This window comes from Phymastichus coffea, unplaced genomic scaffold, assembly GCF_024137745.1.
Source record: "Phymastichus coffea isolate CEN01 unplaced genomic scaffold, Cenicafe_Pcof_1.1 PCOF00062, whole genome shotgun sequence".
In the NCBI taxonomy this organism is placed as follows: domain Eukaryota; kingdom Metazoa; phylum Arthropoda; class Insecta; order Hymenoptera; family Eulophidae; genus Phymastichus; species Phymastichus coffea.
The window spans coordinates 1,463,456-1,485,151 of NW_026706873.1; the positions used below are offsets into that span (position 1 = coordinate 1,463,456).

At 31.2% G+C, this 21,696-nt stretch overlaps 6 protein-coding genes across 7 annotated transcripts in view; 1 reads left to right on the forward strand and 5 right to left on the reverse strand.

The window, feature by feature from the left end:
* Positions 1–2,631: 2,631 nt before the first annotated feature.
* On the reverse strand, positions 2,632–4,330 carry LOC131667022 (zinc finger protein Gfi-1b-like; the record flags this gene model as incomplete). The annotated part of the gene is made up of 2 exons (XM_058940173.1): positions 2,632–3,486; positions 4,153–4,330. Coding segments are annotated over 2 exons (759 nt in total), but the record flags the coding sequence as incomplete, so codon positions are not given.
* Positions 4,331–4,986: 656 nt separating this feature from the next.
* LOC131666888 (uncharacterized) lies at positions 4,987–6,307 on the forward strand. The gene is made up of 3 exons (XM_058939948.1): positions 4,987–5,648; positions 5,824–5,944; positions 6,030–6,307. Exons 1-3 carry the CDS (start codon positions 5,352–5,354, stop codon positions 6,107–6,109), a joined length of 498 nt encoding a protein of 165 aa, XP_058795931.1. The 5' UTR covers positions 4,987–5,351; the 3' UTR covers positions 6,110–6,307.
* Positions 6,308–7,256: 949 nt separating this feature from the next.
* LOC131667023 (zinc finger protein 782-like) lies at positions 7,257–9,991 on the reverse strand. The gene is made up of 3 exons (XM_058940174.1): positions 9,898–9,991; positions 7,826–8,295; positions 7,257–7,400 (listed from the first exon to the last, which is right to left on the reverse strand). The coding sequence occupies exons 1-3, from the start codon at positions 9,989–9,991 to the stop codon at positions 7,257–7,259; spliced, it is 708 nt and encodes a 235-aa protein (XP_058796157.1).
* Positions 9,992–11,183: 1,192 nt separating this feature from the next.
* On the reverse strand, positions 11,184–14,393 carry LOC131667024 (zinc finger protein 93-like). Its single transcript, XM_058940175.1, has 7 exons — positions 14,360–14,393; positions 14,119–14,253; positions 13,549–13,704; positions 12,437–12,714; positions 12,360–12,391; positions 11,894–12,132; positions 11,184–11,462 (listed from the first exon to the last, which is right to left on the reverse strand). Exons 1-7 carry the CDS (start codon positions 14,391–14,393, stop codon positions 11,185–11,187), a joined length of 1,152 nt encoding a protein of 383 aa, XP_058796158.1. The 3' UTR covers position 11,184.
* A 1,659-nt stretch (positions 14,394–16,052) lies between these two features.
* On the reverse strand, positions 16,053–17,990 carry LOC131667026 (myoneurin-like). Its single transcript, XM_058940176.1, has 3 exons — positions 17,957–17,990; positions 17,310–17,597; positions 16,053–16,339 (listed from the first exon to the last, which is right to left on the reverse strand). Exons 1-3 carry the CDS (start codon positions 17,988–17,990, stop codon positions 16,053–16,055), a joined length of 609 nt encoding a protein of 202 aa, XP_058796159.1.
* A 3,273-nt stretch (positions 17,991–21,263) lies between these two features.
* The window catches only part of LOC131666881 (longitudinals lacking protein), a 140,016-nt gene continuing 139,583 nt past the window's right edge, over positions 21,264–21,696 (reverse strand). For both annotated transcript variants that reach the window (XM_058939897.1, XM_058939938.1), the window contains one exon: positions 21,264–21,496. In XM_058939897.1, the coding sequence (XP_058795880.1) occupies positions 21,279–21,496 (218 nt within the window). In that variant the 3' untranslated portion in view covers positions 21,264–21,278. The remainder of the gene's footprint in view (positions 21,497–21,696) is intronic.

Consider the following 21,696-nt stretch of genomic DNA (forward strand, 5'->3'; position numbering starts at 1 on the left):
TATATTTTTTAGAGCGGAATAGTGAAACAAGCAAGTGAATAGATAAACAAATAGTCAAACCGTATTGCATATAAAATTAGACGCATATTTTATTGCTTCACAGATCTTGACAAAGACATTTTTTATAAATATCCAAAGTTTAAACAAAAAAAGGATCTTTTCTTCCACGTTGGTTTGACTAAAAAATTAAATATTAATTTATGATTACATATTTATCGGGAATGATACACTGACAAAGTCAAATAATAAGGCCAATTCTTTATATATTTACAACCTCTGCCATAGTTCTCACACTTATGCCCATACATCAAATCATCCATTTCATGAATTTCTGTATTTTGTGCGGATTAGAATTTGTGATGTATATTAAAATATACGTATATTAAAATTGTTATATATCAGATAATGAATATTATTAACCAATATTTTTGTTTGTTATTTTAACATCCTTTACGTGATTTGATGAGAGTTGTGGATACTTAAAGGTGTGATGACAGTAGTGACAGATGAAACTTGGTTTTATCTCACACTCGAACTAAAGATGACGTTGCATATTTTTTGTATAAAAATCATTTATTACACGTTTGATATTTGCAACGCCTTTCTTTTTTAGGTTTTTGTTGTACGAGCCCTAGTTATTGTTGTGTAGCACCACAATGTGTCTGTTGAAATTAGTTTTACATTTGCTGGAATAATTACATTGATTACACATTAAATTGTGTTTTTTTCATTGTATTACCAAGATTATATAAGTAAGTGTATAACAACATACGTGGAACTTGGGAAATTAATGATACGGAATGACAAACAATTAAATAATTTTTTTATATTATTTTAAATATCACGATAACGGATTGTCATAACGTAAAATATTATTTGTCATTATTTTACATGACAAATTTTTCTAGCAAGAGCTTGCAAGTTATTTTTGCATTTATAGCTCCTATTGTACTCGTCACACCTGTACTAGTACATTTCATCACGTTCTTCAAGTTGATGTACAGAATCGGTGTGTTTTTGCAGATCTGACTCACGCTTGAAAACGAATGAATAATACAGACAATCGAATGGTGTCGTAATCTTGTTTATCTCGAATCCATGAACTAATTTAATGTGTGTATTCAGATTGGCTTTTTTCTTGCACGCGTATTTGTAATGATTATAGAAGAAACTTGGATTTTTTGTCATATTTATATTTCATATGACGGAATTTAAGCTTTGATTACATTTGTAAAGTTTGTTGCAATTTTGACAAGTGTATTCACACATGTCGTTTGATATAGATACGTCAGGTGTAATCCATAAGTAATGTCGAGATAAATTAATTGAAGACAAGTTGATTTTTTCTTACGACACGATACCTGAAAAAGTTAAGAAGAATTGTAGGAAATTTTTAGAACCGATAAGGTTAATTTGATCTTTACGCAAGATATGGAATTCGATCATTCATGAATGCGGAAGCATATTAAAAATGAATTCAAAATTACATTTTATTGAATGAAATTGTATTTTATTCAAGTGATATATACAATATTCGTCTGTTTTTATTACTATCACTTCAAAAAATCATATCACTGTATTTTTTTATAATTGATTTCTGTTAATTATTTATTAAATAATTGACGTTAATATAGAAAATTGATAAAAGATCAAACAACCACACTAGTAGAGTAGATGCGAAAGAGAGAGAGAGAGAGAGAGAGAGAGAGAGAGAGAGAGAGAGAGAGAGAGAGAGAGAGAGAGTGGAATTTCACTCAATTGTCACACATGAATTTCTCATGATAATGCAGACTTTCCTGAAACTTATACTTCTTTTTGCACTTGGTGCATTGATATTTGTTGTTCGTGCCTCTCTTATCACCAATCTGATGTTTACATCGTATGTGTACTTTCAAGTATCGAGGATTCAGCGCGCAATAGTCGCAGTACGCGCAAGAGTATTTTACCTGGTCTTTGCAACGAAGCTTGACGTGCTCTTGTAGGCCTTTTAGATACGCGTATCTCTTATCGCAATCGGGACACTTGAATATTCGTTTGGCTTTTTTACGAGCGTCTTCCGATGGATTGTCACCACAGTGACGTGACCTCATATGTTTGCTAAGATTTCCTTTGTGCTTCGTGGTGTAGCTGCAATGGTCGCAAAAAAAACGTGTCTTCTTGCTAGAACATTGATGTTCGATGTGCCGAGTGAGAAAATATTGCCTTTTATATGATTTGCTGCACTTTGGACACACGTATCTGGTTGCCTTTCTGGGATCTATTAAGGATTCCACTGAAACGACACGAAATGGCAGTGCAAGAGAATGTAGTGGTGCAGTGTACTCTCCTTCAGTTTTTATTCCTGGAAATGAAATACCAAACAAGTTAGAAGTAATCTTCGAGAACAGGTGAAATGATAGATATGGTGTTGTATTTCACACGTATTTTTGCAACGCAGTTGAAAATGAATTAAAGCGGTACTGTTATGAGAGTCAAGAGATAAAGTTAGTCGAGCGCTCTACAACTGTACTTCCACTTTTGTTACCCGTAACCTTGCTCGCTAGCGACAATAACACGAGATTATTAAATAAAAATCCAACCTAAAGTAATTGGGATTGGGACAAATAAATAACAACGCTCTGTAAGCGCTTTTAAACTTTATTTTTAAACTGCGATGTAATTTCTTCACATTTATTAATTTTCGAGTACACTGAGATAACAAGAAAGCGTGACTTTGAGCCACCCTTTTAAATAGAACTTGTACATTTTTTATTATTGAAATATCAAGGCACACCGACATTTAAATTTGAACTTGCCGATCGTTTCAATTTTCAGCAAACAACAGCAAAGCGCAAGAAGCATAAACATTCAAAGAGCAAGAACATTGAAGAGGAACTTTAGCGATCCCTAAAATTCCAACATTATTTTAATTATGATGCTTAACGGCGACATGTTTATGTAAATCTTCTTTGCGTTTGTACGAAATAGTACAAAGATTACACTGAAATCTGGGCTTGATACCACACTCGTGCCTCACGTGGCGCCTCAAGGTTTCCCTATGCATATATTTCCTACCGCAAGCGGCACAAACGTGAGCTTTTCGGCCCTTATCACAATCGTACTTGGTTTTACCCTCCTCGTTGGCTGTGTGCCAAGATTCCATGTGAATTACCATGCATACCTTTCGTTTGGTGGAAAATTGGCAAATGTCGCAAATCAAAGTTTTCTCTTTACCACACTCGTGGGTAAGATGACGAGTTAAATCTCTCTTGTACTTGTAGCTTCTTTTACATGCTGTGCATGCGTACTTGGTCGGATTGTTACACTCGTTACTGACGTGACGATCGAGACTTCCTTTGTACACGTAAGGCTTATTACAGGACGCGCAAACGTACTTATATTTATTGTTATTGGGACCACTGGTTGTAGGTTCGTGTCTGCTACCACGCAAATCAGATTTGCGGTTTGTTAGTGGTAGCAACTCCGAATAGCTTTTAACTCTGATTCCTAGAAAAACAAAGCGAACATATTAGTATAGCGCTCTAAAGATTTCTCAACGAAATAGACAGATTAAATGAAGGTGTAGTCCGTGAGTAAGTGTGTGAAGATGAGCCAGAATTGACTGCAGTAGCGGATGACTCTTATGCGTGCAATGGGCGTACGTGCAAGGAGTGAAGTGATTGTTCTGCTGAAAAATTTTATTGGAAAGTCTGATATGCACTTGAACACGTGAATAACAGAGATGAATTATAGTAGTAGAATGAATAAAGAAAAACGGACATATATAAGTTTTTTGATCCATCAAGGTGAAAAGAGCGATCAATGATATTAATTTCCTAGCGGATAATTCAAAATTGTGTTTATATTTTTTTAGTGTATTACAATTGTGTATGTAGATACATGTATGCAATGTGTGTAATTCTTCAATATACTCATCATTGGAAAAATTCTTTATTATTACAACATAATTTTCTTAAGATAAAACAAAATTATTTATTGAAAATTCTACATTCAAAATCAAAATCATATAATTATTTTAATAAACTCATCATTTATAAATTCCTTATAGATAGCGGTAAACTTTTTGTAATATCATTTTAATTTCTTCAGTTGTATTTTCTATAAAAAACATTATTAAGTCCATATATGATATTGCATTTAATGTACTCATACTTGTGCTTTTCGTTACTGCATCTGTGGCGGCTGTCAATGTGCATACGTGAGTTATTTTTCCATTTGATGATGTTAATACAATTATTAAAGTCAAAATTTGACTTTCTATTAAAATCGGAGCTAATATGTCGAAAAAGTGACTTTTTCCATATAAATTTTTTACTGCAGGTTTGGCAATGATTCACCTTTTCTGTTAGAACATTGCAATGAAATCTAGAACTGTTTTTACACATGTTGTGCTTAATATAATAAATCCACTCTCTCTGCCTTTTGTACAATTTACACTTGTCACATTTATAGACGGCTTCCTCGTATTCTTTCCCTATTTGTAGTAAGCTGCTTCTGCCATTGCGCACATGTGGCTCTTGAGAGACTAGGTTTGGAATAAATTTTTCCTCGATTTTCGTTTCTAGAACCAATATGAAATAGATTCGAAACTCGCAGTTGGAGGTACTCTAGACTACCACTGAGAATTCTCTTGCAGAAGAAAGTTGAATGATAAATTCAATGAGTGGGCGGGATAAGTATTATTTGATCTTATCATAGCGTCTTATTACACGAAATGTTTTATTGCATATCACTCGAATCTATCGTGGAATATAAGAAGATTAATCGAGCACACTGAATTGCTGTCTAGAAAAGTTGTTGATACAATGTATTTGAAATAAATTAAAATAATAAATGGTTGATACGTGCTATAGAAACATAACATGACTCATAAAGATTATTTGAATGAATATTAAAGAGTAAAAATATTGTGTATATCATTTGCTTTTCAAACAAATCGTTTAGAAGTCATTGACATGAACCAATGGTAAGTGAACATCGATGGTTCATCATCAAATTTTCATTTTTCTATCACGCGCGTTTGTATTTTTGAATTCTTATTCCTTTGTTCGAAAGATAAGTCATCTTGTTGATTTTGTTCTTAATTATCATATCGGTAAACTAAACTTATAATCGTTAATTTAAATTTCAAGGAAAATGTAAATTTCTACGAAACTCCTATATTGTTTTTGGTGATAAAACAAAAGGCTCAAATATGCTTTAGATTAATTTTCGCGAACAATTGTATAACTACAATTGGACAGATGTTTGAATTATAGTTATCCATATCTTAGACTCCCAATTTCACGATCTTGTTGATCATTACGGTCATAAAAGACGATTAGTGCTCTCTCAACTTGATAACGGTAAAGATGTTCACGAAGTTGCTTGTGTTTTGCTTTGCTATTGCAGTACTGAGTATCGCAACAGAAAGCTTGGCGGAGACCATTGAGATCGTTCAAATTGACCCTAAAGATTTCCATAAGAAACATCCAGATAAACAATGCCAAGAATACTCAAGGTTTTACAACGACTACTATAGCAAGTATTATAATACTTACTATTACAACTACTACAATCAGAGATGCAAGGAACCAACAATTCTTAATTTAAATGTGGACAATGTGAATGTTGAATGGGTTTGTACGAATCCTAAAACGAAAGACTCAGTGAGTTATTTTCAAATAAAATTAAACAAATTTTAATATTTTTTTATCAAACTTTGACAATTTTTGCATTCATTTAAATTTTTGCAAGAAAATGTTTCCATTTTTTGTTAACATAAAAAATTTATTTTATTGAAACGAATCGACTATATTACGATGAATTTATTTTATATTTCAGCTAATCATTGGATGTAAGAATACTCAATCAAATGGCCAGTATTACCCAACGCCTAACTTTCAGTCACATAATTCACCGGAACAGCAAAATCTTTCATCACAGAAGCAACCATCACAATCAAGTAATAATTATACATAGATATTTTGTCATTTTTATAATCGTTGCGTATAGCATATACTGAGTTTGAAAATTTATTTTCCTTATAGATCGACCTAATACCGGTGGCTCGGGTCTTATCGACATTAGAGTGGGAATTTCAGAATATAACATAAGCAAATCTCATTAGTCTCGTGTATGTTCAATCTACTGATAGACATACCATAAAAATTTCACTTGAAAAATAGTCTTGACGCCTTCATTTTTTCCAATCAAATTCAATTTACCTGATAGATGTTTTATATCAAACACCGATATTTTATGATACTTATTTGTAAATTATCAGTGAAACTACAGTTAATTCGATGGAATATACAAACTTTTAATAAAACAATCATCTCTTTTAATACTACTTTATTTTTTTAACTTAACATCATTTTATAAAGTGCAAAAGGGTAATGAAAGTGTAATCATTACGTATAGTTTAATACACATCACTTGATTACCTTGAAAAATGCTAGAAAAATGTTTTATTTCCTGAGTTTTTAAATATATATTTATTCTAACTAAGTATTATTTTGATTTTTTTGGTATTCATTCATGACTAATCACAATTCACAACATGAACACATCAATTATTGATTATGATATTAGATTTGGAAAAAGATATCTTAATTACTTATAATTATTTGGATCAGTTGAGTAAAATGTAGTGGTGGTACTAGAGCACGGGGAAAATTTTTTTATAGGAAAAGACTTTGTCTCTTCAGTATTGTTTATTTCGCAGTGTTTGTTCTTGAAATGGCGAACGAGATCTGGTTTCCGTTTGCATGAATAAGAGCAATGACTACAAAAGAAACTTGGTTTCTTGCCACAGTCGTATTTGCTGTGATGCCATAAACTGTGCTTTTTCGAATAGACTTTTCCGCACATAACGCACTTGAAAAGAGTTTGACTGGTGCTTTTTATTACATCGAGAGAAACTGCCTTAAAATGCATTACTGGTCGCTCTGGAGGAGTCATGGGTATCGCAAATTGGAACTCTTCTTCTTTTTTTACCCCTGTAATAATAACAAATAATATTAGAAATTGCGATTTCACGTAATTTTATATGTGAATTTTTGTGTGTGATTTGTAATGAGTTTGTGTTAGCAACGAATACTGTCCACGTTCAACTAGTGACATAGAACTGTTAGTGAAAATAAAGAAATTAAAAAAAATATTACGCATAAAAATAAATAAAATTATCCGATTGCCATTTGATATAAATTATTTACATATTGAAATATCATATTGTACATAATTCTTCCGAATTTTTTGCGACCGTTTAGATAAATTCAAGGTATTTTGAGATGGCTCCTTCGTATTTTCAAAATACTTTCTCTCATATTTTTGTTAATTAAATATGCACGGTCTTTATTTTCATAAAATTCTCTAGTACTTTGTTGATGGATGCTCTTCGTGGATTTTAACATTTGGGCCTGAAAACAAATTTTTAAAATGTTAGAGATAAGCAAACGATCCATTCCATCTAATTACTTCTGATAATTAAAATAATTTGGATGAAAAAATGCACATCCAGAAGGGATATCAAGTAATCTCTAAAGATGATACAATTAATTTGATAAAAAAGAGTTTATTTACTAAAAGAATTGATATGATAGAAAATAGACATATCAGTTTTGAGAAAGTCTCCGTTGCTTTAACGCTCTTCTAAAATGATGATTACTGCATTGGAAATGATGAATAGAATGAAGAGAAGAATACGTATTGTTAGAGGTAATTAGATACAAATTTTATCATAATAAATATGAGAGTTATACATTATTCAGATATTTGAATAAGTTACACATCTAACTTAAATGTTAGCATCACTAGTTGTAGGCTTGTTACACTTGAATCTTACATGGTGGTACAAACTGTCTCTGTGCTTATAAGTGTTTCCACATTTCACACATATATACATAGGTGCCGTGGGTCCATCAGCATCCGGATGACGAGTCCTTGTATGTTTATTCAAATCGCATTTGTGCTTAGTAACGTAGTTGCATTGAGAACAATGAAATTGCGGAAATTTGCCGCAATCGTATCTACGATGAGTTCGCAGGCTACTGGCGTGAGAATAGCTTCTATCGCAATTTTCACATTTAAAAATTCTTTTCACTTCCGGTGGAGGGTCATTAGCATTTTTAAGACTGTATTCTGTCAGATGTCGTGCTTTTACATGTCTCTCTATATGATATTTTGAGGTGCTAGCGTAACCGCACTGTTCGCACGAATATTTCAAATCCTTTTTGACTTTGCCAGGATTATCAAGGTCTGGCGGTGGCAAAAATACCGTGGTGAATATGAACTCATCTTGGCGTCGTTGTTGATCTGTAACAGAAGAAAATTTGACTTTTTTTTAAACTCTAATCTAAACTCTAATCTTAGTCGTTGTAGTTTTGAATGTAAGCAATGAATGTAAGCGAGCCTAATTTTATAAACTGTGGGACGCGGAAATTTTACTGAACAACGTTTATAAATATTCATGCGTTTTATAAATTCATGTAAATTTTTATAAACTTACAAGAGGAAATGCCTTTTTTGTAGGCTATAGTTAATACCAGTTAACCAGCAAATTATTGTTAAATAAATCAAAATGAAAAATAAAAATGATTTTTTAGTCTCGTTAGTTCAGATTAAGCGAAATACTCAAGTAATATTAACATTATTTTACCGAGATGAAACATTTTTGTCTAAACTTTATGGAACTCTAACATTTCGTTAGGATATGACGAATCAGACATTCATACAGTAATTACAGAAAGTATATAATATTTTATTTTCTGCAATATTGTTATTTATTTATACCATTTTACAGTAGTCAATAATATTTTTCTTATATTGATAACTAATGGTATCTGCTTTTTTCTTTATTTTTCCACAATTCAACTTAAAGTGCAGATAAGTTGACTGCATTTGCATCTTTATATTCTGAAAAATTAAAAATTACTTTTGGTTAAAATTGATTTCTTATTTTTTAATTGCAGTTATTAAATGAAATCGACAAAATTTTGTCAACTTTAATAATCAGTACAAAAATATTTCACATAAATTTTCATTATAAAAATTAATATTACTAGGTTTTTTAAATTAATTTTTTTAAATTAGTAGGAATAACGTAGTTTCGGTATTTAACTTTATTTTCGTCATATTATTAACGTTAAGATCAGCATTTATTTAAGGAATTAGCCATTTCTTCTACAAATTCATCCAAAACATTACTACATAAATTACTTTATACCATAATTTATTACAAAATATTTTACAAATATTAAAAAGAAGAAACAATTTTTTTTAAATTTTTATATTACACTTTAGTTGATACAAATGATGCGTTGATATATCATGTCTAAGCTAATCTAACATTTAGTATGGTAATCACAATTCTGGCAAAACATTTTTTTCTGACGCACTCGTATTTTTAATGTTGGCAAAGACGGTAGCGACTATGATATTTCTTGCTACGTGTGGTGCAGAAATTCTTTGTAGGATTCACCGCCAAAATCCCTTGTTAAATTTGAAATTAAATTGGCATTTACCAATTAGAAACTACGGCCTTCATATATTCGAAACCTGAAATTAAAACAGATAAATTAGATTCCAGTAAAAACTAATTATTATTTGCAGAATCAGCACAGGATTAGTAAGTCGAATTTAAGAAAATCTAGAAATATTCCATTATCATTTTATTGGTAATATTTGAAAAAATACATATTATGATATTAAATATTATATGTGTGATTAGCTGTATATTTGTATGAATTTTCTCACTTGGATGCGATTGGCATAAACAAAGAATGATATTTGAATTTGTCTATAAGTGCAGTATTCGTCAATTAACAATGCATCCGATAGCCCTTACACAATTTCTGCATACGATACTTTAGCACATCACTTCTCTTCGATCTGTAGCCACATAGAAGACAGACATACTTTGCCTCTTGTCTACATTCTTGATTTTCATGTCGTCGCAATGTTCTTTTAGATTTGTACGTCCGTCCGCAACGCTGACACTTGTAACCGTCATTGCTAAGGGTGTATAAGTCAGCAAATTCTGAAAAGAATAAATACAAAATTTCTTATTTTTTTGTTCGTCAAATAACTAAACTTACAAGGAAAGGAAAAGGTAATACAGTTAGGATACAAGATATGATCTTCAATTCTCTTTTTATCCAATGATCAAATATTAACAATTTTTATTTTTACTTATTTTTTGAGCTTTCACATTGTTTATTTTATTCTCTCTGAATAAATATCGACATAAATAAATAATAAGTTTTTTTATAACTGAATTGTACTCTTAAATAAAAAAAATTTGCGTCGAAATAAGAATCATTAAATGAATAAATATTACAGTATTGTCGTAATTAAACATATATATTATTTATTTTTAATAATACTATGTAAAACGATGGAGAGGATCGCTAAACCTCTCAGTTATTGCCAGTTTCGACAATAGTTCTAAAGAAATACTTACTTTAATAAAATTAAAAATTTAATAATCTTAATTTAACTAAAAAATATTGTGAACGAAAAATTTTGGCATTGTTCTCTATGGCATCCACGTTTATAGTTCGCCATTCTTACGTAAAAAAATCGAAATAATGAAATCTTATCCCTCAGCCAATCGTTCGTTGCTCTTCTTCTGAACACTACAATATCTCTCGACGTGCAGTCTCAAATGATCGCTACGTTTGCTTCGATGTCCACAGTAAGCACAAACGAAACCAGCCTCCTTGCCACACTCGTACTTCTGATGTCGCCAGAGGCTACTGTGAGCTTTGTAACCACGACCGCAACGGTCGCAAATATGTTTTTGGTGCTCATCTGCTGTTACTATTAATGGAGCTGATTGATATGGCTCGATTTTGAAAGCCGACGGCAAAGTGATTTGGTTGTATAAATCGGCGTAGAGGAGATCTGAAAATGAGAAAAAAGAGTAATAATCAGTGGCTTGGTTGTAACTTTACTGTTTTATTATTTTTTGTGACAAGAAGCGATATTTAATTAAGAATCAAACGTTTTTTCAGTAGAAAATAAGGATTAATAATATTTGAAGGGAGGGGTGCATCGTATTAATATGTAAACAGCCACATCGGTGATAAATAATAATTTATTAAAATTTTTAATAATAAATCAATACACACTTTTCCAAATAATACAAACTAAGTTTGAAGAAAAGCAAAATAAAAATATTTACATTTAAATACATATTCACACTCATCGAGAAGGTTTGAGTGGCACCCGATGTCGATTCTTCAGATGCACTTTTAAACAGTCTTGTCGTTTGGTCTTGTAGTCACACAATTTGCAAACAAATTTTGCCTCTTGGCCGCACTCGTATTTTTTGTGACGCCACAAACTTCGGTGAGACTTGTACGTTCGACTGCAATTGTCACATGTCAATCTATCTGTTTTTACGATGTGATTATCCAGTAATGTAGCTGTTTTCACATTAGTGTTGTCCAACAGTGAGAATGGGACCAAGAAATCGAATTCTGTAATCAAAAAATGATAAACTCGATGTTAGTTTTTAAGAAAATAATTTTACTAAAGGTTTATATTTTTTGTGAGTGTGTGTGTTTGTGATTGATGATATCGAGTTAGATTATTGTTGAACTGCAGTTAATGAAGAGGTAAAGTAATAAGCTGTCTTGACATATAAGTCGGATCATAATTCATTTATTCGCATAATTTATTTGGTAATATACAAAATTAAATCAGAATGAAATAATTCATCTAATAGAATCTATAAATTGTCATGGTGAATTTTACAATGATACCTTGTTTTCATCAAAATTTGTTGGTTTAATTCTGATCATCAGTTTCAATATAATCTGATACATCAACATTAATAACAGTGAAGTCAAAACAAGTTTGATTGCACGAACAAAATTGGACTAAATCAAATTCCTTTGATATCTATTGCGTTGTTTATCAATTTTTATGTTATGTCGTGCCATAACATGATAATTCATATGTTCCTTTCGTTTGGCGCGATAATTGCAGTGATCGCAGAAAAATCTCGCCACCTGGCCGCACTCGTACTTTTGGTGCCGCCACAAAATTGAATAAGAGCTGTATTGTTTGCCACACCGGTCGCAAGGCCATTTCGCTTTGATTATGCCTAGAGGATCTGTTTGTGGTTGAAATACAGGTGGAGATGATCTATAGTAATCGATGAATATAAATCCTGAAATCACATAAAAACAAAATTGTAAGCGGAATGTTAGAAATGTGTGTTTAATTGATGGGTGACGTATTGATTGTATAGTTGTAATGAAATGTAGGCCAGTGAGTTCGTGTCAATTACAATTAAATAATTTATTTGTCAAATTATTTACAAATAAATCTGTAGAAATACGTTTTAATACATTTTTTGCACAATACACTACCCTACAATCACATTTCTCTTCGTCATGTGCGTCTAAAAATTTATCAAATTAAACAATTCGCAAACATTATCTCAAACGTATGAATAATAATCGACGTTAACTTCAGTTTGACAGCTGCCGTCTGACTTTTTGGTATGCCGATTAATAATGTGAGATTTCAAGTTGTCACGACGTTTGGTACGATAGTTGCATTGATCGCAACTGAAACCAGCTTCCTTACCGCACTCGTACTTCTTGTGTCGCCATAAAGTACACTGTTGACTGTATGTTTTGCCACATCTCTCGCAAGAAATACGTTTTTTATTTCCTGATGTTGGTAATAACAGAGGGTCGATGCCTTCGAGTGGATCGCATTCTGAAAGCAGATAGAATAGATAAGTTAGTGTCGGATGAAATCATTTTATGAGAAAATAGCTTCCAGTGATTGTTCGTTTAACCGCACATGTGATTACGCATATTGCAATATAAACGATACAAAAACATGTTATTTAACGATCTTCAATTAATTTTCATTTGAACAACAATATGATCTCTTGAATATCATTATTCTCGGTGAGTCTTTTCATCCATGACAATGATTTCCATAGCTGAGACAAAATTTAATTACACAAACAAAATTCAATAAGATATAGTACTATAATCCACTTCTGAAACTAAATGAAAAGAGAAACAAAGCGAATGCAATTTTTTCAGCATAACGTTTTTATTCGATGGAAATGATTATAATACAATGATATTAAGCAGAACACAAAGTAATTTTTACACACGTTGAGTAATTTGAAGCTTGTGAATGCGATATTTGTAATATCTGATTTTTCTTTCAGTAATTTAAAATGAACGTTTTATGTACAATTATTTGTACAATGTTGCACGTGAAATTGCTCGTTAGCTTAATCACTTTCAAAATTTTAAGCGTGATACAAAAATCTTTGGAATATTTCAATGCATAACACACGCTTGAAAAGTAAGGAAACTTTCGGCACAAGAACATCCAATCCACTCAGTAAGAATATCTATTTACACGTTGAAATTTCACAGCACACCCGTCAATTCCTCCATCTCTTGATTCCACGACAATTCCTCGTGTGTTCGTTCAGGTGATCCTTCCTTTTAAATCTGTAGCTGCAAATTGGGCAGCTAAATTTCGGAGGTTTGCCACACTCATACTTGACATGTCGCATCAGTGTACCGTACCACTTGTATGACTTTCCGCACTGTTTACATTCGTTCTTTTCGTCAGCGGCACTGGCTATTTCCTCTCGTGTACGTCTTGTACGTATCGTCGTCATGTCTGGCAAGTAGATTTTTTCAAAAGGATGTGGCAGCATATCCGGATAGTAGTAGGCTAAAGTGAAAAACAAAAAAAACGAAAAGTCGTTAATAAGACGAATGTCGTATTAGTACAAATAAAAAACTTGGTCAATGAAATCGATCTAATTGGTGAGTCATGCATCGAAGGAGTGGAGATGTTAAATTGAGGAGCATATTTATAATTTTAGTGATTAACGATAAGCGCAAAGTTTTTGGAAACGGCAATGAAGTCGTACACAGTGTCTCGCAATTCACCTTTAAATTATCTTGATTCGCCGTTTGCAAGACTTCTTCATGTGTTTCTGCGCAATATGAGCGATCATGTGAGCTCTGTAAGTAGCTTTGTGAGCACAGTAATCACAGCTAAAACGTTTCGGTTGTCCGCATTCGTACCTCATATGACGTGTCAGCGAGCAGTGATTTTTGTATTTTTTTCCGCATTTTTTACAGACATTTTCCAGTTCTAAGTCGTTGAATGGTTCTGAGATCTCTGTATTTGTTAACCATTCCTGACGAAGACTCTGCAATTGTACACTGGGAAATTTAAGTGACTCGGATGAGACTAATTTGATGTCGACTACATCTGAAAGAATAAAGAAAACAATCGAATGTTCAATTAGCGAAGCGTAAAATGCATGGCTAGGGAAAAGTTGAGAATACTGAAGGAGGTATTTTCATGCTAAATATACGTTTTAATGCGACTAAAATTTTAGTTGGACACATACTATAAATTAATTTTGTGGCTGGAACTTATGGTTTCTGTTTTATTATTCAAAATGTATTATGACAAATTATTTATGGTAACAAAGACTAATCATTTTAATACAATCAACGCCAACTTGAAGAACATTAAAAACCTAAGTATTCAGGAGGCTCCCTCACAAATGCACAAATATTTTTTGTAATTCTCTCTATTAGGATTCACATACAAATTAGCTACGACATACAAGAAAATTATACAATAACTGTAAATAAAACTTATTCTAAGATTAATAATGTACAGGTCAGTATCTAACATTTGTATACAATTATAAAATTCTATCGTGGAAAAAAAGAACAATTTTGTTAATAAATCATTTAAGTTTGTAGGAACATTGGCAGCAGATCTTGGCAGTGTGTTGACTACACATAGGTTTGAAGCACGAAAGGCACATGTATTGCGTTTTTCTATCCGCAGTGTAAGGGCAAATTGAACAGCGTTTACGTTTCCCCATTTTGTTGTCGCCAAAAAACAGCAACGGATCTTTTGGCGGGTCGGCTATTATGTGGTAGTCATGGAAGTCATTGTAATCTGAAAAGATGTGAAATTTTATGTTACTTGTTACAAAGATATATTATTAAAAATTTATAAAAAGGTAATGATGAAAAAACTCAATGAAGTGATGAAGAAATATTTTACAAAATTGAATGAAGGATTGAACAAGAAAGGTTTGTTTGGAATGTTATTTTTTATTTTTTATTTACAGATCTAAATCTTATAATACAACTGCTCGTAAATTACGCTAAATGTATAAGTCTTCACGGCAGTTACGTCAATCGAAGAAATAAATAGAAATAAAAAATGCTTTAAAAAATCAAAATGTGTAATAATCTATAGCAGTCTTCATTCGATTTACAGCATGAAAAAATTTACTTTTTGATCCTTATGACACCTAATGATATGATTTTTCATGTCACTCTTGTGCTTGCTACGTTGCGGACAATAAACGCAATGAAATTTAGGTGCAACGCCACACTCGAACTTGACATGACGCTTCAGATGATGCAAGTGCCTGTACGATTTACCACATTGCTCGCATACGTTGTACACACCTGGGGTGTTGTACTTTTTTCCCGTTACAGGTGTTGTTGGCGAGATGTAGTAGGCAGGATTGTATTGTGGTAGATAGTAATCTGAAATTGAAAATTATATGTATCAGCATACATGAATATTAATTGCGAGATTGATAAAATGAAGAAAAAAACAATATCGTGTGATTCATTATTGTTTTAGAAACAAAGTGGACAACCATAGTATGTAGAAAAAAAAAATTATTCTCTTTATTATTAAAAAAAATAACTACTAAAAATATATAATTTAATGAGAAAAAATCGTTTGGATAGGAGGAATCAATGGATTAAAGTAATCAATAATAACTTTATACTTTGCATCTAAAATTTACATTTTATTATTTTATTTTATATGGCACATAGTGTTTACATTAGAAGAATAAGAAAAATATTGTTTTATTAGAGAATATCATTGAAAGCATTCATCTATAAGATCATATGAACATGAAATATACAATATTATTTTATATAATTCATAATATCTCTATTTTGGTATAAAGAAATACAGCATTATATTTTCTTTCAGAAAGCATTATTGCAATCAATGATAAACTAAGTCAGATAATATTTAGTTTGCAATCCTTTGTGCAGCTTCTTTATATGTCCCATAATGTTGTGCTTGTGTCGACATCGTCGAGGACAATAACCACAAAGAAATCTTGGTGGGATACCGCATTCATATTGTAAATGACGAGATAAATGGTCCGAACGTAAGTATGATTTATTGCATTTTGAGCAAACATGATCTCGTTGAGGACCGACTTTCAACGTTAATATCTCGTAGTTTATCGGTTGGAAGCTAAGTGGATCTTGAAGTTCATCAGGAAGTAATAAATAATCTGTAAAATGAATAATAAATTTGTTAGTTTGATTTTTAATTAAAATGGACACACACATGGAAAAGCATATATATAAAAGATATTAGTATATAACAAAAATAGAATATGGTTCGAAAGGATGAGCAACGAGTACTTTTATTTGACATATAAATATTAATTTTTTAAATCTTCTCACTTCCTGTTGGTTTCGGCTTTCAGATCAAGGTTTTTGGAGAATCCAGACAGAAAGACTAAAAAATGTTTGATATTTTAAATAAAAATGTATACATTTTTATTATTTCAAACATAAAAATTTAGATTGTAACCGTGGAATTATGTAATGTCAGTGTAGTCTAGACATACGTATTATCTAAAATAGGTATTATCATTTGAAGCTCATTTGAACGCACAGCCTATGTAATGAAAAATAACCAAAAATGAACTAATTTTCAAAGGCAATGATAAAATTAACTTATTGATCTTCGTCACTTAATAAAGACCGCTTAAAATTTCATTTTTGGTCATTCTGTGGAGTGATAATCGGTCACCAAGATCGACGTAACCAATTTTTTTATTAGAGTGTTTACTCCTTACTTGACCGTAAACGTCAACCGTTCTCTTGGTAATTTTATAGTAAGAACACCTGAAGCTTGGTTTTTAGAAACCGAGATTCGGGTGTACGTGAACAGCCTGTAAAAAAATAGGAAATCAACCAAGTTGGTTAAAATATGCATAAACTATCTTACATTTTATTCACTATTTATAATACTTTACAATATTTTAAATAGATAGTTACAATACTTTCGTACATAAATTACTACTTAAGAATATGTAAAAAAAATAGAAAATATAATGGTAAACTAAACTTTATAAATGAAATCATTAAAACTGAAAATCTAACAAACATTGTAATGTAAAAATGTAATATGAAAGGTTAATTCTAACTCATTTTAATAATATGTTAAATATTAAGTTACTTTCATTGTATTACTAATCGTGGCGATATCCACAAAGTAGACAGATTCGCCAGGGTGATATTCCCTGACGTGTCTATAAGTATGAGAAGTCTTCTTACTACGAAAGTCGCAATATGGACACTTGAATCTTGGTTGTTGGCAGCATTCATATCTGAGATGTCGCGTCAGACATCCTTTACGAGTGAAGGCTGCAGGACACTGATGACATTGATAGGCTTTGTTATCTTGTGATCTTCGTTTCTGTTTATTTTCGTATAGTAGCATCTCTTCCGTCACGTCCACGTAGTAGAAATCTGATTGTTCTGAAACAGGATCATTTCGAAAATCTGTTAATAAGGATTGATTAACGCTAATTTTGAAGAATTTAATTTACAGTTGATCTACAATGTTAGTTTGACTAGATTTGCAATTTATCTACTGGTCCACTTACCCTAAATTTTGAATTAACTAAGTGTGCGGTGATTAAAAATTAAAAATTATTATTTATAGTATCAATTAATTTATTTACATTTCAACATAGATTTATTATAGAAAGAAAAGTTTATTAATTCGGAAAAATTACAAATGTTGATGCAATCCTTTCTCCTAAGAGAATTTGCTTTTACAATTTTGGTATTAATATGATCCATCGAGGTTTGCATCATTTGAAGTTCTTACTTACTTCCTTTGTAGAGATTGATTATTGAGTCCTCCATCTCCATTTAATAGAAGTACTCTGAAAATATAAGAAATATGGGTAATAAACTGATCAAGTTAACAAATAAAATGCATAAGAAAAATGTTGTAAGGTAACAATAAATTATTCAAGTAGTTCAAGTAAAATCAATTTATTAAACGCATTTCAAATTTTGAATCATATTTTTATTATTCTATAATAAAAAATATCAGTTTAAGATAACACCGGTATTTAAAAAAAGTTAATATTTTTCAGTTACTAGTTATATACGAACATAAGAAGTTTTTTTTATTTTAAAATAAAATAAATAAAAAAATATAGAATACAAAAAAAAGTTATTCTGAACTTATTTAGGCATAAGACTTGATTCTTTTATTCATAGTTACAACATTTTTGAATAAATTTCTGCCCGTATTAGGATCTGAGACTACGCAATAAACTTTTTTTCCTTGATGTCTATTTCTGACATGCTTGATAACATCATTGCGCCACTTAGATTTGTACAGACAATAAGGACAGTTATATTTAGGTTCTTGATTGCATTCGTCAAGTAAATGTTTTTTGAGAGAAGAAGCAGTAGAGAATCCACTGGGGCAAAATGAACATGGGAATTTCTTGGTATACTTGATGCGACGTCGCTTTTCCGCTAAAGTTCGTTTCATCTTTTCTGAGCGTGACAAACATTCCTGATCAAGAAAAGACATATCCGAGGTAGGATATTTCATAAGATCATCATCTGCAAATTCATGCTTGATGTCAATGGTTTCAACGTCTATTGTCTCAACGTCCACGAAATCTGAAAAATAATATGATTAGTAAATATCATGAAATTTGTAAACTATCGCAGAAAAGTAAAGGCGCATTCCAGTTAGAACATTAGACTATCACAGTTTAAAAACCCAACTTAATTTGTACTTAGATACTTTGGAATAGGAAAAGAAACAAGTAAGTTATGAAAAAAATCAGTTTTATTATTCACAATTTATACATCAACTTAAATGTATAAAATCTAATCCGCCGTAATAATATTTAAGAAAAAAAAATACGATTGAACGTTGACTGACGACTTTCATCTCATTCATTACAATTTAAGATGTAACAATTAAATGTTTTTTCTAATCAATAGTACCTCGTCTGCCAGCCATACAAGTCTCAGCAGCGAGTACATCCACGCAATAAACCTTTTGTCCTTCGTGCTTATTTCTAACGTGATTATAAATACTCGAGGTCCATTTTGTACGATAAGGACAGTATGGACACTTGAATCTTGGCTCTTGACCACATTCGTACCGTAAATGTCTTGTTAACGAACTTTTTTCTGAAAAACCTGTAGGACAATTTGGACATGGAAAATTCTTCTCTTTTGTAGTGTTGATGACGCGCGGATGGTATTCAACCTGCTGGACATTTAGTGGTATTTTGGACAGCGATTTCAGCCAATCTGAAAACAGAAATATAGTCAAATTAGTTAAAGGTCAATGTAGCTACAAAGGAAATTTTTTTTATGCGATTTTGGAGAGGAAAAGGTCGAGTTCTAAGAGTAGTTGTCTTGTGTCGTATTACTTCTCAATCAATTTATATAAATAGGAGATGTAGAGTACAGAATTAAAATAATATCTTGTTAACTGCATCCTTTATTCACTTTTAATTCAATCAATATGAACTGTTTGTTTTCAATTAGGGAAATTGAAAACGAGTAAGGCACTAAAATAACTAAATACTATCTCAAATAATATCATGTTCTAATATAAAACATAACACTCAGTTGTCGATTATTCTTTCTTTTTTGGAACAATTCTTATTTGTTCTGGATCAAGTTATCTGGCCTCGTCAAGATCAAAAACATCAGATTAATATTGGTACTTCTGTCATAGTGTGTTGCTTCATATCCAAGTGGTGAAGCGTGAGTTGTTGTGTTTTTGGTCATTTTTACACTTTTGACACCAACAAATGTTAAGGGTGAGGATGATAGAATGATTAATAGATACATATATTTTATTATTTTTTTATAGTTTTTGAATAATAAAAATAACGAAATTCTCCGGTAATCGTGGAATTAATGGTAATTTACATTCTACAATAAAAATATGCGTGACAGACAAAATCTTTTTTACAGTTGTTATTCAAATAGAAAATATAATTTATTTATAGTACAATAGCTTCATCGAAAATAGTAAATAACAAATATATTTATAAAATTACATATCACAAGTTTGTTAACACCTGAAAAAATCACAATTGCAAGTAAAATTTCTCTTCATTCAACCTATTTTCTTAACTGATGTCAACATTATTGATTGGTCAATGTAGCTACAAAGGAAATTTTTTTTATGCGATTTTGGAGAGGAAAAGGTCGAGTTCTAAGAGTAGTTGTCTTGTGTCGTATTACTTCTCAATCAATTTATATAAATAGGAGATGTAGAGATACATATAAAGATATCTTAACAAGACATTGGTAAGATATTGGTAAGATGTTTTCTTTTGCAATGAGTTCTAACATTTGGTATATGCTTTGTGTAGTAATGGCAGTAAGGACACTGAAATCTTAGAACGATACCGCATTGTTATTTGAGTTGATTATGTATTGGTGTTGAGATTGGTATTGTGATTGCGAGGTGTTGATTATTCTTACGCATAAAAGGTGTATTGCACCGTAGACATAGAAATCTTTTGCTGAACTGAAACAGAGATAAAGTAAGTTATTTATTATTTTTATCTCGAGCTGAGTTCAATGGAACTCAGTCGCTGACTCACGTCACGAATAATTTTTATTTACAAAACAAAAGCGGTTTGGAAAAAATATGATTTTATTTACACCCTATATATGATCGCGATTGATTTGGATTTGACAAATGAAGTACTGTAGATTCGTGAATAACTAAAGTAAATGGCTAATCTAATTTCAAAATAAAATCTGAACACTTATATACTCATTGAGTATCTTATCGATCACGTGTAAATGGGAAGAATCGATAGAAATGTGACTATATTATTATAAAAATTATTCTTCTTTATTAATCTTGCTTATCTACATACTTTGTTTCTGCGTATCACAATGATATCTTATCAGCGATTTAAGTAAATCAAATAAGTTTCTAAGTACATTAGCAATATTTTCAATAATTTATCTCACTCCTTATTACATAAAATATAACTAAAAAATAAATAAAACAGGTTCATGTTTTGAAACTTGAACAACACTATAAAATTATTTAAATAAAAACTTTTTTCAGCAAGGTTGCGTATCACGACTAATCAAATAGTTGATAATTCAATAAAGTCAATGTTTTGAATAAAAAAAATCATTTCAAAGTAATGGGTCGAAATAATCCTGAGAATGCGGCAAATGCGTCCTTTCGTGATCACGAAGATGATGTCGATGTTTGAAGCGCTTATCACATTGGGGACATTGATAACGTGGTCCAACGCCGCATTCAAGTCTCAAATGTCTCAACAAGTTGCATCTATGTGTATACCTGCGTCCACATTTTTCACAGATGTGTGGGTGAGATTCGCCGAATGTATCTGAAACATGGATAAGATATTCGCTTGGGTGCATGTAGTATGTTGAAAAAAATGTTGATGAATTAAATTTTTTTAATTAAAGATAAGTGATATTGATAATTATTTTGAATGATTGAAAATAACATTGAAAATATTGAAAAATCAAGTATTCAACATTTTTCCATCAGCAATAATTTTGAACGTGGTTTTAATTGAAATTT

Bases quoted from the DNA above. Each gene is read 5' to 3' on its own strand.
- LOC131666888 (XM_058939948.1), top strand. From the start codon at position 5,352: ATGTTCACGAAGTTGCTTGTGTTTTGCTTTGCTATTGCAGTACTGAGT. The intron at 5,649-5,823 runs GTGAGTTATTTT...TTTATATTTCAG, and splicing joins ATCCTAAAACGAAAGACTCA to CTAATCATTGGATGTAAGAA. The intron at 5,945-6,029 runs GTAATAATTATA...TTTTCCTTATAG, and splicing joins GAAGCAACCATCACAATCAA to ATCGACCTAATACCGGTGGC.
- LOC131667023 (XM_058940174.1), bottom strand. From the start codon at position 9,991: ATGACGGTTACAAGTGTCAGCGTTGCGGACGGACGTACAAATCTAAAA. The intron at 8,296-9,897 runs GTATGTCTGTCT...CTTCTGTTACAG, and splicing joins GAATGTAGACAAGAGGCAAA to ATCAACAACGACGCCAAGAT. The intron at 7,401-7,825 runs GTAAGATTCAAG...ATTTGTTTTCAG, and splicing joins GAGACAGTTTGTACCACCAT to GCCCAAATGTTAAAATCCAC.
- LOC131667024 (XM_058940175.1), bottom strand. From the start codon at position 14,393: ATGTGTCCAACTAAAATTTTAGTCGCATTAAAAC. The intron at 13,705-14,118 runs GTAAAAAATGCG...TTTTCACTTTAG, and splicing joins CTTAGAACTGGAAAATGTCT to CCTACTACTATCCGGATATG. The intron at 11,463-11,893 runs GCAATAGATATC...TTTTGATTACAG, and splicing joins CATAAAAATTGATAAACAAC to AATTCGATTTCTTGGTCCCA.
- LOC131667026 (XM_058940176.1), bottom strand. From the start codon at position 17,990: ATGGAGGACTCAATAATCAATCTCTACAAAGGAA. The intron at 17,598-17,956 runs GTAAGTAAGAAC...ATCCTGTTTCAG, and splicing joins AATCAATCTCTACAAAGGAA to AACAATCAGATTTCTACTAC. The intron at 16,340-17,309 runs GTAATACAATGA...TTCATTTTACAG, and splicing joins TGTGGATATCGCCACGATTA to ATTATTTATTACTTCCTGAT.